The following is a 14,901-nucleotide window of genomic DNA, read 5'->3' on the forward strand; positions in this document are numbered from 1 at the left end:
ACATTTAAGAAGCTGGAGGCATCAAAGACTTGGCGCTTTTAGTTGATAAAAAACTGAATGAAAAAATCATATTACATTTATTCAAGGTTACTCAACTAATTGATTCTGCTCCACTGTTTCCCAATACTATTAAATTTAAATTTGTGTGGGGTAAGATTGTTTTTCTGCTTTCAAAGAGAAGGCATGACAGCCACTGTCGTAAATTCAGTTTAATCAATTTATGCCAGGTTAAATGGAGAACAGGACTGTCTCTGTTCACTGAAGGTCAGGTCTGAATGGAAGGAATCAAATAAAGCTCCAATAGTGACACACAATGTTAACACAGCTTAACCACTAAATAAAAGGCCAAAAAGAAATGATACAACAGAAAATTGGCTGAGAGCCTTAATTACTAATAAAATTACAAACTAAAAATATGTATTTACAGCACATGTGCAGCATCTGGTCTGCATAGCTGGGCACACACTATCTGGGATTTTCAGTAATATTTCCTGATCGGTGTTGCTGAATTACAGTGTTAAAGAATTCGAAGGACAATGTTTAAAGCTGTTGAGACACATCAGACCTTCCAGGACAAGAAGCCCCGTATTTTTACTCAATGAGAAACATAGTTTTATTGAGAATACAAAAACTAAGTTAACTAAAGCTAGAAAAAATAATATATGTTTATGTTCAAGTGACAAAACCCCAAAGTGGCCGAATAAATTATGAGTCTTGTCTGTTGGGAGGAAAGCTAGTCAGTAGCTAAGCTAGCAAAGCTAGTTAGCTATGACAAATGTATACATACAGATGATTATCCACTGTTATTTACATTAGTATACATTTTAGATTTGGTCTACAAGAAGTCCAGAGTCCTATCAAAGTTTTAACAGTGTGATGTGACAGGGTGACAAATACTGTGAGGGTGAGATGACTTTTTAAATTTAACTTCTGCTTTTTGCTTTTTGTTCATCATCTGTACATCCCAAACAGTCGCATCATAGCGCTGGTTTAGCTGCCAGCTAGCTATCTTGGTTTCATATACTCTAAATAAATCTAAGTTGGTGATTAAGTAAAAAATGTTTGGATAAATAATGTTAATCTAAATAGCTCCTGCTCCAGCCTGACTTCCAGCCTGCAAGGAGGGGCTCTTGTCTGGGACAAAGATGTGGATCTTGCTGACACACAGCAGGAGCAGCAGCAGCAGATTCAGTCTCATCAGCACAGAGATCAGATCTGCTAATGTACTGATAAAGCCCTGAGAGAGTGATCCATAAAAAAAAAATCGCTTCACTTGGAAAACCCCTCAGCGATCATGTCAGCAACAGGACTCAGTGTTTGGCATGTCTAATGCTGGCTTTAACTACAAAAAAAAATCCAACAGTAATGACAAAACGTGATTTTTTAAAAGTTGTGAACATATTTCACCTGGAAGTCTCCACAAATATGCATCTCATTTTTTTGTTCACATACACAAACATTCACCTGGGACACAAGACCAAGGACAGCTATTAACAAGATCAATAACCTTCCTCTATTTTGCCTACATGGTCAATGATTTGAACGGTCAAACAAAAGCACGTTAAAGTTGAAAACATCTGTGATCACATCACACAGACACAGACTCGATGGAGTGTACTACAAAGCACCACAGCTATATAGACAACACCTACAGTGTAGAGTTTTTCCTGCAGAGCAATTAAATGTTCTGCTTTGCGGCTGTCATATGACACACAGGATGCATCAGAGTCACATGCACCTTGCTGCTCAAAAACATGAACTAAGTAATTAAGATTTTAACAGAGCAGTATAATGGGCTGGGCGCCTTGTCAGGCTGCTCAAAGGACGGTCAACATGTTGGATTCTGGCCTGCACCTGCTCTGAACACACTGCACACATAATTTATCCTGCACAACAACACTGCAGCATACAAAGCTACGACAGGTTATTGTTCTATTTCCTCCTGTTACACTGAGTATGTCTCCTGTTGTGGACAAAGGTGACTCTTGCAAAACTGTATTTAAAGCTGAAACCTGCAACTTTACACAGGGTGTTATCGCTTTGTGGAGCTGACTGAGATTATGTTCAAAGTGCAGCAAAGATGGCAGAGCTGGAAATCAGCTTGCACAGAGCAAAACTGTTGTGATGTTCCTCAGGAGCAAGATGACAAGACTTTACCTGGCTTTTATTAGCAAACACCAAAACTGCACAACAGTTTACTGTGCTGTTAACTCTGGACTAGCCTCTCGTCAAGACAAATAAACACCAACTCTCACTCCCAAACAAGCAGGAAGCCAGGAAGCTTTTTGTACACCTGTGGACTGTACTCACCGACAGACTTGTCCGTTTTGGTGGTGAGGTCCCGAGCGCAGACAGCGGTGCTGGGGCCACAGCTGGTTGATGGTGAAGACTCACATAGCCTTAGTGTGTAGCTGACTTTATTATCCTGGTCTATAGCCTCCCATTTATAACTGCAAGACAACAAGGAATGGAAGAGATGAAGTAAAGAAGAAAAAGTAGATTTAAGGCAAAAATCGGACACACATTAAGTCTCAGCCCTGCAGCATTGGATCAGTTTTAGTCTAGAGACTTTTTCCTTTTTGTTGACTTACTGATTTACAGAGCTGTCAACAATGATAACATTGGTCAGCGCAGAACTTAGAATTACTTTTTGATTATTTTTTTTTTAAATCAATAAATTGTTCAGTCTTAAGATGTCTGAAAATAGAGAATGATGCGGTGTATGCGGTGTGTGTGCGGAGTATTCTCTAAATGATTGATTGTTGTAGAATTTAAATAATTTAATTTAATCATTTTTCAAGCAAAATGGCAAAATTATCATCGTCCGGCGTATCAGTTTTGTCAATTTGCTGCTTTTTGTTGAGAAAAAATAAGCAATTTCAAGGTGTTATCTTGGATTTTAGGAAGTTGTGACAAGTATTTTTCAATGTTATCTGACATTTAAGAGATCAAACAATTCCCTGATTAATCAATAATGAAAGTAATTTTCAGCTGGAGCCCTTATGTGTTGCATTTTTGTCTTTTATGCTTGTTAATGCTTTGTCTTGTCACCTATGAATCACTTCCTACTTGCATACAAACAGACACTTAAGTTTTCCAGTGACTCTTTTGTCTCATTTTTACAAGTGTTGAGTACAAGTATATGTTTTATTGTCCTGCATGTGCAACAGAATTAGTCACTGGTGGAACGGAACCAACTCTGATTAATAATTCTCTTACCCTTTCTGACCACTGAAAACCAAACCAAATATTCTCCTACTTCTTGAGCTGGAAGAACTCTTAAAAAACCCTCTTGGATCAACTTGAAAATGCATCGTCACAAAGCTGAAAACAAGGCTGTTTTTCTGACACCATGAAAAGTTGACTTTCTAGAGATACATGGTTCTTACAGGGCAGCCGGGCTACAGACATATGATGATCTTATAGAATATGATGCTGTAGATTAAACTACCCAACAGTATATAAAGGAGATACAATGAGACCAACCTTGAACATCTACAGCAGTAAAATGCAACATACACATTATAATGCAGCAGTGATATTAATGCAAACACATCAGACATAATAGTAAAACACATAATGCTATCAATACTTTTACTTTTGATACTTTATGTACATTTTGCGAAAGTAATAGATCTGAAAACTTCCTCTACTGCTGCCAACCACTAGCTAGTTGTGAATATTATCATAATAGCATGAATGAATATGTACTGAAGTATTGCTGTGACCTACTTCTGCAAATGCCACCATAACAAAGAGCCTACATGTAGCCAGCCTGGCCTTACAGGTTAGAAGTTACCTGGTTATCATTACTGCCTTATTACTGCGCCTGAGTCAATATTTAAACAGCAGCTGCCTGAACAGTGCTCCACTAGCAGGAAGACAACACTGTATACAGGCAACAGCTTTTAATCCTCACTTTAGCTTTGATATAATTACACAATGTTGCTCTCTGTTTTATAGCTGCTTTATGGAAAGGCTGTCATGCCATTGTCCCTCTCTGAGTCATGTCATTTAACCAGGGCTGCAACTAAACATTATGTTAATTACCAATCAGTTGTTAGGTCAACAAAACATTTTACAGTCGAGAGAAGATTTTGCTCTGATAATCTCAAGTCTAAAGTGACTTCATCAGATGTTTTGTTTTGGCCAAACAACATTTCCAAACCCCAACATATTACAGTCGAACACCTAAACTGAGAACTCCAATATGTTACTTCCATGGCCGAGGAAAGTTCAATCAATACTTCCGTGGTCTAGTTCATTTAATATTTGTGAAAATGAGCTGCTCTCTCTCAAAGCTAGAAACCAGAATTGGAAGTCTCAAACTTGTGATGTCACAGGGCATAAAATCTGGAGCTGCTCCATAGACAATGAATGGGAGCCTGATTTGTGGACGCAAAAAACATTTGTTTTCTTTTTTCTTACAGCCAAATGCGCTTTACTGTATTGTAGTGTTCTCAGTTTAGAAACAGAAAATGTTCCCACATACTCAGATCATTCGCCTTTGTGCTCTCAGTGCCATCTAGAACATCTTTCTCCATTCATTGTCTGTGAAGCAGCTCAAGATTTTATACCCAATGACAAGGGTGTCCAAACTTTGAATAGGGGCCAGATAAAACAACGTGAAAATACCTGGGGGCCAACTGATTCTCGCATCAAATGGGTTGGGGAAAAAAAAGTGAGACAAATTCAACCATTTTTATCTTTTAGTGAACTATTACTAGGGGGATGCCGATCTATATGATAGCCCCATCATTTTGAGGTGAAGGGTAAAAATGTTAAGTGATCTTGCTCAATTAATCATTATTGTCTAAAGGGCCACATATGGTAAGCCTATGTTTTAAAAGTCAAGCCGAGGGCCAATTAAAATTGGTCTGCGGGCCTGACTCTAGACATGCCTACCCTATGACATCACAAATGTTTGGATTTGCGAAAGAGTTGTTCATCTTTACTAATATTTTGGCACTGTCTTGGACCAAAGAAATAACATGTAAGAATTTTGTAAATGGGTGTAGTTGCCCTTTTAACAGAGGCCATCATGCCATTGTCCCTGTCTGAGTCATGTCATGTAACTATGGCTGCAACTAACCATTGTGTTTGTTAACTTACTGTTTGATCTTTCAAATATTTCCTCCATTAATTGTTTGGTCTACAAATCACTATAAAACAGTGAGAAAAGCCTATTACAATATATTTGAGCCTAAAGTGACCTTATCACGTACATTGTTTTATCCAACCAGTATTCCCAGATCCCTATTTATTAAATTTAATATAATGTAACACCAAGTAAATCAGCATATCACCACATTTAAGAAGCTGGAAGTAACATATTTTTTGCTTTAAATGACTTAAATGATTAACAAAATATTTTCCAATTTATTATTTGGGGCGCGAATAATCGATATATTGATTATCCGTTGCAGCTGTGCCACTGTCCTCCTCTGGGTCATGTCAGTTAAACGTTGCTAACATCTATTAGCTTGTTAGCTAGTTACATGACACTTTTCACGCAACGTTAGCAGTTAGCTACAGTTAAGCTTGATAAAATTCAAAAATATAAACGTTAACGGCAACTGCTTTGACTGGAGACTATTTTGACTGCGTATTGGAGCTCATTTCATTCTATAGTAAGTTATCTGAATAAAACTTAACAAGCAGCACGTTTTTTTACACTCAAGACATCTATTATATTCATTCGCTGTTAGCTAGCTTACACCGCAGAGAGCGGTCGCTGAATGTGCGAAGTTAAAAGTTGATAACGTAACTGAAACAAAGAGGCGACTGTTTGTTTATGAGCCACATTTAACAGGAGACGTTCGTATATTATAAAGGGGTTGTGTGATGTGTGTGAGCATGTCTATAATAAGCAAATAATCCACCAACTGGCATATTTCTTAGCTAAATCTAGCTTGTAACGTTAGATGCGTGTACATAACATGATAAGACGCTGAAAGCTGAATTTGTTGTGTTGGTAGCTGCAGTGTCAGCCAGAGGTGCGTTTGTTAGCTATTACCTGCAGAGGTCCTGGTACCACGGGCTGATGTCCTCCTCCGCTCCGGACCGGACCGACAAACATCCCAGACACAACACTAACCACACGAGCAGCTTCAGAGGGGAGCAGCGGTTAGATTTACACCGAAATGACATATTTACCGTGGTGGATAATAGTCTGTGGAGCACAACTAAGACGACATGATATGGCAGAGTCTGTCTGCTCTGGAGCAAATCAGTAGGAAGTGAATGCACCACATGACAAGGCATCACATGATTCTCATGATGCTGACTGAAGCCGCTTTCATGGTCTGTGGGAAACTGGATGAATCAGGTTTATTGCCGAGACTTTCTTTTCTTGAGAAAGGTCTGGTGAGCGAGACTAACTGCCGAGTAGCTGTTTACATGCTAATGAAACAAAATTTTATACTTTAGAAAAAGGTAGTACCACAGTGTAGAAGTTAAAGTCATACATTAAAAATGTTGCTTAAAATTAAACTGCATCACAATTAGCATCGAAATATACTTAAACAAAAAAGATTCTTAAAGCACCAAAACTGAAAGTACAGAAGATATAAAGAGAAGTAGCCTTGATGATGTCATCAGGATTTTAAGTTTTTTAAGCAGAAAGCCTGTGTTACAAACTGAGTGTGGAGTTTGAACTATTTCTTTTAAAATAAGATATAATGTGCGAAGAAATACAGCGTGAACAGAATCATATATAGAAATGAATCATTGAGAAAACAAAACTAAAAGCAGTACCCAACAGAAAAAAAGGTAACAAAACATAACATCAATTAAAATAGAATTAAAGACAATTTTTCTACTTGGCTTGTGACAAAAGGCTCATTTAAAGATTTTGAAGATATCGCATACATTTATCATTTTCATAGCTTTTTTTCTTTGTTTTGTGAGGATGGAATCGCTGATAAATGTTGTTCAGTTTCCTTTAAAAATCCACAGAAATGTTTTTTTCTAATAGTAAATTTACATTTGTGAATGTGAAATTTGACAAAAATAAAAATGAGATAAATTTAAAAAAAAAAATATCTTTGTCATAGTTATCATAGCACCAAAATACAGCATTTCTATATATATTAAATGGTAAAATCTGAGAGAATGTTGTCAGCTATTAATTTAGTAATATTTTTCCACAGCAAATTTGTACATAAATAAATAAAAACTAAATAAATAAGCAGGTTTCAGGATGTAATTCACAAAAAGAGCAGATAATCTATGGATCAGAGTTTGAACTACATGTGCATTTACCAGGCAGGGATGATCTCAATGACAACACTGTACAGTAACGTGAAGAGAAATAGTGTTTTGAAGGACTGACCTAAAATTGAGGATATTGCTGCCTCTGCTGCTACAATTGTAACATGTCTTTACAATTCAGTTTCTCTGTCTTGTCTCCAAAGATGCTATGGCTCAGGTGGTAGAGTAGGTTGTCCACTAATCACAGGATTTGCAGTTCAGTCCTCTGGTCAAGTTGACCCAGGGCAAAACCTCACCATTACTCCTTCAAATTATTATCATGTACAGTTCAGTGTCTGCATCTTCAAGTGGTTTTTTTCTTTCTCTTTAAAATAATATATCTAATATTTGTAATATATTAGTGATGTCAATTCAAGTTAGAAATTGAAACACCCAAATACCAGTCATATACTCTAGTCTTAGTCACACAGAGTATGAATAATAACTATTAACTAACACACTGCCTATAAGATTAAATGTACAACATTTCCAATTGGAACATATATGTCCTCTGTCTATATGGCACCTGAATGCAGCATTAGAGATGACAAGACCAGCGCGTCATTCACCTCCTAGTGTTATCAAGTAGTCAGGTGTTCACCTACTAAAACAATAGGTATGCAGCTCTTCCAGTTATGTCCTGTATGTTCAGTGTTACCTGAACGCAGCATTCCTCATGGCGCAGAGCCAAACACTTTATCGCAACAAGTGTCTTATTGCGTCCTCTAGTGGCCATATTGGACCATCATTTCTAGCCAGCTGTCCAAACCGTCAGTGTGGGATCTTTAGGTGTTTTCCCTCAGATATATTCTCAGTCTTTATTTATTCAAGAATCTGGATGTGTTTATCCTTCCAGCTCTCTTCTCTGCATTCATTAATTTCCAAATTCCATACTTGAAAAGCTCATTAAAGAGCTGCCAGGGTGTTCGACAAAGTATTGTTTGGAGCATTTTTGACTTGGCCGTGGTGGATAAAGTACCTGAAAGCCACATTTGATGAAAAGGTAACATTGCCTATTAAAATACTGCTTAAGTAGAAGTCTCAAAGTATCTGATATTTACTATACTTAAGTATCAAAAGTAATTTTATGATAATAAATGCAATAAAGTGGTTGAAGTCAGAGTACAATTAAATGCTGGTAATTAAAAAGAAAGTGGTTAGAATTTGGAGACTTTGGAGGTTAATGTCGTCATAATCTGTACACCACCTTTAAAATGAAACTCTTCTTCACAACTTCAAGGATTTAAAGAACAAAATCTAGTTTTTCCTTTCCTCCCTTCCCTTCATTCATCTGTCACTCTCTTCCTCCCTACTTCCTTCCCTGCTTTGTAGTAAGAAACTAAGATGCTTAGGGGAAATGTATCGGAGTAAATGTACACATTTCATTTAGGAAACGTAGTCAAGTAAAAATGAAAGGGGGCTTCCCTAGTGTAGTGGTTAGAGCACTCATCTTCCATGCTCAAGGTCCAGGGTTCTAAACTTGCTGGGGTCAGCATCAGCAAAGGCATACGGTTACAAGAGGCTCCCATCACCAAATCAAACAGGATCACATTCCTTATGGATAAAGAGTAATTCTGGAATCTGGGCCAAGTCCTCAACGAGGGCACGTCTTAAGCCCGTTGTAGACAGGAGGCTCCAGACAAAAAAGCATAGTCAGTCAAGTAAAAATGAAAGCTGACAGAAATGTAAAAACTCAAGCAATGTACTGATACTTCCAAAAATTCTTAAGTATAGTAATGAGGTATTTTCACTTTGTTACATTACACCACTGATGACAGGACATGCAACGAGGGTCCCATTCCAAACTCAGGGATAGTGTAAATACATAGTCAGCATCTTAGAGCCCTCAGCCACCAGAATTCCCCTCCTGAACATCTGTTTTTGATCTTTATGAGACCACATGGCTTTCACTGCTCACTACTCTCTCACAACACTTGAACATTGAATGTATGAGACACATTAAAGAATTAAAAACAATAACATTTGGACTTAAAACTGATGCTAGAAAATGCCCTCTATGAACACTTCAAAGCATAGGTTCACAGTTTCCAAGTCATGTCTTACATTAACAGTCAGGTGCCTACATTGAAATGTGTTGCTCACAGTCCTTGTTCTGGCAGTCTGAGTTAGCCCAGTAAAGTCTTCCACAGTGTCATTTTACAATAAAATCTTCTCTCTGAGTTTGAAACTAGAGCTTGAAACAGGCTTATTGCCAAAGCTTCAAGGAATGTATTTGCCTTGGTATTTGGTGCATTCTGTCGACATAATAAGCAAGAGAAGAGAAACAAGTGGTGTTACACTCAAGAGTCATAATATAAAATAGAAATGTACTATAAAAGTATGTATTCTAAATGAAAAATATTGACTTAAGAGTATGTAAATGTTCACAGTATAAAGGAAGAGATGTGCAGTCTGCAAAAATAAAACTGGAGCGCCCTCTACAGTTCAGACTGCAGCTGGAAGGTCATAATCAGTGTGAAGTGATCACACCTGTTGAGGAGCCTGATGGTAACTGGGTTGTCAGATCTCTGTCAGAAAGCCAGCAGAGGCTTTGGATTCACAGCTTCTGCCTTTATTGAAATTCATTGTGTTGCACGATGTGGCTTCTGGTCTTTATCTGCACGTTGACAGGTACCAACTGAAACATTCAAACTGCAGACAGCCTGCTGAACCATGATGATTATTATTTACTTTTTGTTTTTATGTAGTTGTTGGTGGTGTCCCTGTACAGCCAAGCCAGGAGGCCACCAGTCACTCCCCAGGTTGGTGTTCACTGGATTGATTTGCACTGTTTGAAATATACAAATTATTAATGAGGAATTCTCTGATTTCTGTAGATAATGTTACTGTCACTGCTATGCATGGTGTGCCGAAGCCAGCAAAAACACAAGGTACATTGTGTAGTATATTTAATTAAATAAACATAAATTAAATGACCTTGTTACTACCCTTATTTCACTGGATATTTCACTGGATTTCTCTCTGTCAGCTGGTGTCGTCCTGTTAAATGACACCCACAATGTGACTAGTCCTGCCCCAGGTTGGTGCTCATTGGTTTTCAAGACTTGGGTTTTCTTTTGTCTTTTAAACAATGTGATTAAATTCTCTGGTTTTTATAGGTGTAGTTGTTCCCATGCTTAAACCACAGCAAGCCAGCGCAGAAACCTTGGAAGGTAAAATATGTTCTAAATGTTAAATATAACAAAAATAAATCTATAGATGTACGGTGACTGTTTTTATCATGTCACAGAGCTACAAGAGGAATTGATTGTCCAAGAGGGAGACATGCTGATTCAGGTAAGATGGAGAACTTATTTATTTTTTTAAAAGTACTCTTAAAGTACCAAAGTAAGTCTTTTATCCGTCCGTCAACCCGTAATGTTGCAGCTCTTAAAGGTGCGGCTAATTCCAACTATCTTATATAGTTCTGGATAACCTATAGTACTGCTATTATAATTTATCAATTGATTTTATAATTTTATATTTTAAATTAATAATATGGCCCTGAACTATACCTAATGTTATCCAGTAAATGTAGTGAGGTATATAGTACAATATGTGTTTCCAAAATGTATTTAGTGGTGTAGAAAGCCTGTAAAATAGAATACAGTGACAATATTAAAGTACCTCAAAAACACAGGAAATCATGGTTGATATGAATAATTTTTAAATATATACTGTGTGATTTTGTTTCACCTGAGTTTTGGCAGGAAGGTCTTCTAAATGTTGGCACTGCAAGACTGTATATTATGCAAGTGTTCAAACAAGTGCAGAAGTTATTAGAAATTAAGATTTAATTGCTGGAAACAGGATTCAAACATCAAACTAAAGTGATTAAGAGTGTTGAAATGGTGGTAATAACTGTTTGGCTGTCTGAACTTACAGGAGGACAGGAACGCTGTAATGACCCTGTGGGCAGAAGCCATCGTGCCTTACATCATCAGTTATGAGCTGGGTGGGTTGTTCTTGTTGTGCTTTGACACGTCCTCATACATACCGAAACAACAGAATAGGTAGATTGGCAATGACTCCCAGAACAGCATATCGGTGTATGACTGTTGGAGTGTACCTGCTACAGGTGCTAGGTTGCAGTTTGGTTAGGTTTAGGAAAGGATCATGTTTTCTGTTAAAGGGACAGTCCACTCCAAAATCAAAAGCACATGTTTTTCCTCTTACCTGTAGTGCCGTTTATCAGTCTAAATTGTTTTGGTGTGAGTTGCCAAGTGTTGGAGATATCGACCATAGAGATGTCCGCCTTCTCTTCAGTGTAATGGAACTAGATGGCACTCTGCTTGTGGTGCTCAAAGTGCCAAAAAATACACTTGAAAAACTCAACAGCAATGTCGCTTTCCAGGAATCATGACCCAGTTAATCAAGATAATCCACATCCTTGTTGTGAGCAGTTTCATGTAGGAACTATTTTCTTTCTACTGAACTACACCCACCAACTGTGTCACAGCGCAGAAGGAAGAGTGCATCTACTCATGGAAAAGAGGCTTGTGCTAGTGTCAGAGCAAGATGTTAATATTAATGGCGTCCTCCTCAAATGAGCTGTTATATTAGATAGCTAAAGCTTTGGGCACCACAAGCTTAGTGCCATCTAGTTCCCCAACATTCAAGAGAAGGCAGACATCTCTACAGCAGATCTCTCCAACACTCTGCACCTCTCACACCAACAATCTATATTGAAAAACAGCACTACAGGTAAGAGGGAAAACATGTCTTCTTGGTTTTTGGTTGAACTGTTACTTTAAGTTAAAGTAAGTATACACTAACTTTTGGTTTCACACAGGACATGACCAGCAGTCTCCTGGGTAAAAGTCCTGTGTTTGTTTGACCTATCTATCCACCCCGACCTCCTGCATACGCTGACTTTGTTGTTCTTTATACTGCATCCCCTGACCTCTTCTTTCGTATATATTGCTAATAATTAAGAATAATTAAGTATTGCACAGACAATTTGTGTTTGGACAGTAACCAGGTCTAATGTTTGACCACTGACATGCAGATGACGAAACAGTTTCTTTGTTTTCCTCCAACAGCTGATCAAGAGTTTAATATCCTCACCGCCTTCAGGATGATATCAGATTTTACCTGCATTCGCTTCATACCACGCACCACGGAGCTGAACTACCTGGAGTTCAAGAATGGCAAAGGGTGAGAGACATTTCTGTTAAAGGGTCAGTTCATCCAAAATATTAAAAAAGCATTTGTTTCTCTTATCATTAATGGTATCTTGCCGTGCAGAAAGATTCTGTTTTACTTGCCTTGATAAGCACTTTTCAAAACCCAAATTACAAAGTCCCTCAACGGCACATTAACATCAATAAACTTTAAGATGATTATCGTAGATTTTATAATAAAGCAACCATGGTAATGTAAGATTGAAGAAAATAAAGACCAACTAAGTAAAATTAGGAGAAAGCCTGCAACTCTGTAACAGACTGTTAGAACTGAAAAAGCCTCTTGGATGAGAGGCGAAACGGCTTCAAGAAACTTAAGTCGAGTTGCCTACGATATAGCACTTAAGACTTAAAACCTGGTCAAGTAAATCAATCAGACTTGTTTGTCTTACTGGTTTTTGTTCATCTCTCTAGCTGTGCATCCTTTGTTGGTTGCCGAGGAGGAGCCCAGGCGGTGTATTACGCCCGCTCGTGCAGTGTGGGGAACCTTTGCCATGAGATCATTCATGCTCTGGGGCTGCATCATGAACACACCCGCAACGACCGGGATCAATACATCAATGTGCAGTGGCAGAGCATCATCCCAGGTAAACACAGTAATTCCCTGTATGAAAAATACTGTCACCAAACTGTTGGTACATTTTGCAGACTCACAACTGCACTTATGTCTTTGGCCACTTGGGGGCAGAAGTCGACACACTCAGTTCTGACACAATATTATTTAGTTTAGTTGTTTAGTTTTCAGCTAAAGGGATGAGCAGACAGAAAGCATTCCAACAATATTAAGATATATTTCACAAAAATGAGACAAAAAGTGCTTTAGATTTCAAAGATTAGTGTGAAACATTTGAACACTCCTCTGTTTTTAACATTTCCATATGACTGCAAAAGACCATGGTGTAAAAAATAATTTTTGATTTAAAGGCAGAGAAAAGAACTTCAAGATGAGAAGTGGAAACACTCTGAACCTGCCGTATGACCTCGAGTCCATAATGCACTATGGAGAGTAAGTCTTCACCTTTTTTCTTGTATATAAAAATGTTTTTACATTTTATCCTACTGCAATAATTTTGTCTGTTGAAACTGGTTTAACAGGATAATATTGAGCACCAAGCCGGTGTGAACAAGATAACTTCAAAGTCCATAACACATAAATTTGGCAAATAGTCTTCTGTTTCGTTGCAGGTATTTTTTCAGTCTAGATGGAAGTCCAACGATGTTGTCAAAGTACAGCGGAGTGCAGATGGGCCAGAGAACACATCTCAGCCACCTGGATATACAGAGACTGAACAAACTCTACCACTGCGGTAACATTCTCTTCACTAGACTACAGTTTCTCATCATATCTGTTCTTGTGTGTCAGTTCAAGCAGACAGGAGGTATTCCATCAATACTAAGACGTGTTTTTTGTTTCAGACGAGCGAATGAAATCGATGTATGGATGATATCAGTGAGCGGACTCCCTCTTGGTTAACCTGCATTTGCTGTGATATTTAATAAAATCATAAAACCCTTGCTCTGTTTGCTGGTTCTTCATAGCTGCCAGCCCAAATACATCAAATTAAACCATACAGCTGAAAAAATTGTATTGCTGTGATGTAAATTTCAAAACAAATTACAGTAAAGGCACAGACATTGTTTCAACACTGGGGGGACACATGACATGAGGGGTTTGGGCGTCCTCTGCAAGAATGTTTTTAGCACTAATTTGTGACTTTTGTGCATCAATTTATGGTGCAAATGCATAAACCGTATAAATATATAAATATGTCCATATTCAGAACTGATCTTAATATTCTACCCTCATGTATGTAAATAGGAAGGAGGAAAAAAATAGTAGTACTGCTCAATATAATGCAACTTTAACTATGACCTCATTAATATATAATTTACAAGTTTTTGACTGTCACTAAAACCTGAACATCATAAACTTTGGAAAAGTAGAATTTATGGTAGAGCTGTTGAATTGAATTGCAATAGATTGTACAGATGTGCCTATTTTAGTGTATGTGTATTTTAACCCAAGCAGCTAAACCTAAAATGTACAGATCTTTAGGGCATTTTTAGGACTGCATAACATTCCTCAGAGTATTAAGTGACTGCAATGGTTTATTATGTCTACAACAGCAGCAGGCATACACAGAACTAGCAGTAGGCATTCGTTCCTCTTAACAACCATTGTCCTGCCTCCTGTACATAAACCTGTCTGACAGACGACCTACAGTGTGAGCCGGCTGGTGTGAGAGTCTCTGTGTTGTCTGTAGGAGGAGCTAAGAGAACAGACTGTCTGTTGTGCACTACGCAAGAGTCGCAAGGAAAGACTCACCATCTACCATTCACTCACCTGGCAGACAGAAAACAAGGCTGTAAGTTAATGTGCGAGCAGCATTTAAAGGTAGGACAGATCACTTTTTTTCTAATATTGTAAACTCCTAATACTTTGACATCTATTCTTATTCTAGTATTG

General features: G+C 37.9%; 2 protein-coding genes across 3 annotated transcripts in view; one reads left to right on the forward strand and one right to left on the reverse strand.

Moving 5' to 3' along the window:
• The window catches only part of igf2r (insulin-like growth factor 2 receptor), a 53,427-nt gene extending 47,179 nt beyond the window's left edge, over positions 1–6,248 (reverse strand). For both annotated transcript variants that reach the window (XM_033647926.2, XM_033647925.2), the window contains exons 1-2: positions 6,017–6,248; positions 2,311–2,450 (exon numbers count right to left, since the gene is read on the reverse strand). In XM_033647926.2, the coding sequence (XP_033503817.2) occupies positions 2,311–2,450; positions 6,017–6,150 (274 nt within the window). In that variant the 5' untranslated portion in view covers positions 6,151–6,248. The remainder of the gene's footprint in view (positions 1–2,310; positions 2,451–6,016) is intronic.
• Positions 6,249–9,723: 3,475 nt separating this feature from the next.
• LOC117271284 (hatching enzyme 1.2-like) lies at positions 9,724–13,970 on the forward strand. Its single transcript, XM_033649436.2, has 12 exons — positions 9,724–9,882; positions 9,960–10,013; positions 10,089–10,142; positions 10,241–10,291; positions 10,371–10,424; positions 10,502–10,548; positions 11,137–11,206; positions 12,294–12,408; positions 12,849–13,021; positions 13,359–13,440; positions 13,620–13,741; positions 13,851–13,970. The coding sequence occupies exons 1-12, from the start codon at positions 9,849–9,851 to the stop codon at positions 13,877–13,879; spliced, it is 885 nt and encodes a 294-aa protein (XP_033505327.1). The 5' UTR covers positions 9,724–9,848; the 3' UTR covers positions 13,880–13,970.
• The last annotated feature ends 931 nt before the right edge of the window (positions 13,971–14,901 follow it).

The sequence above is a fragment of the Epinephelus lanceolatus genome, chromosome 13 (genome assembly GCF_041903045.1).
Source record: "Epinephelus lanceolatus isolate andai-2023 chromosome 13, ASM4190304v1, whole genome shotgun sequence".
Taxonomy (NCBI): Eukaryota; Metazoa; Chordata; class Actinopteri; order Perciformes; family Serranidae; genus Epinephelus; species Epinephelus lanceolatus.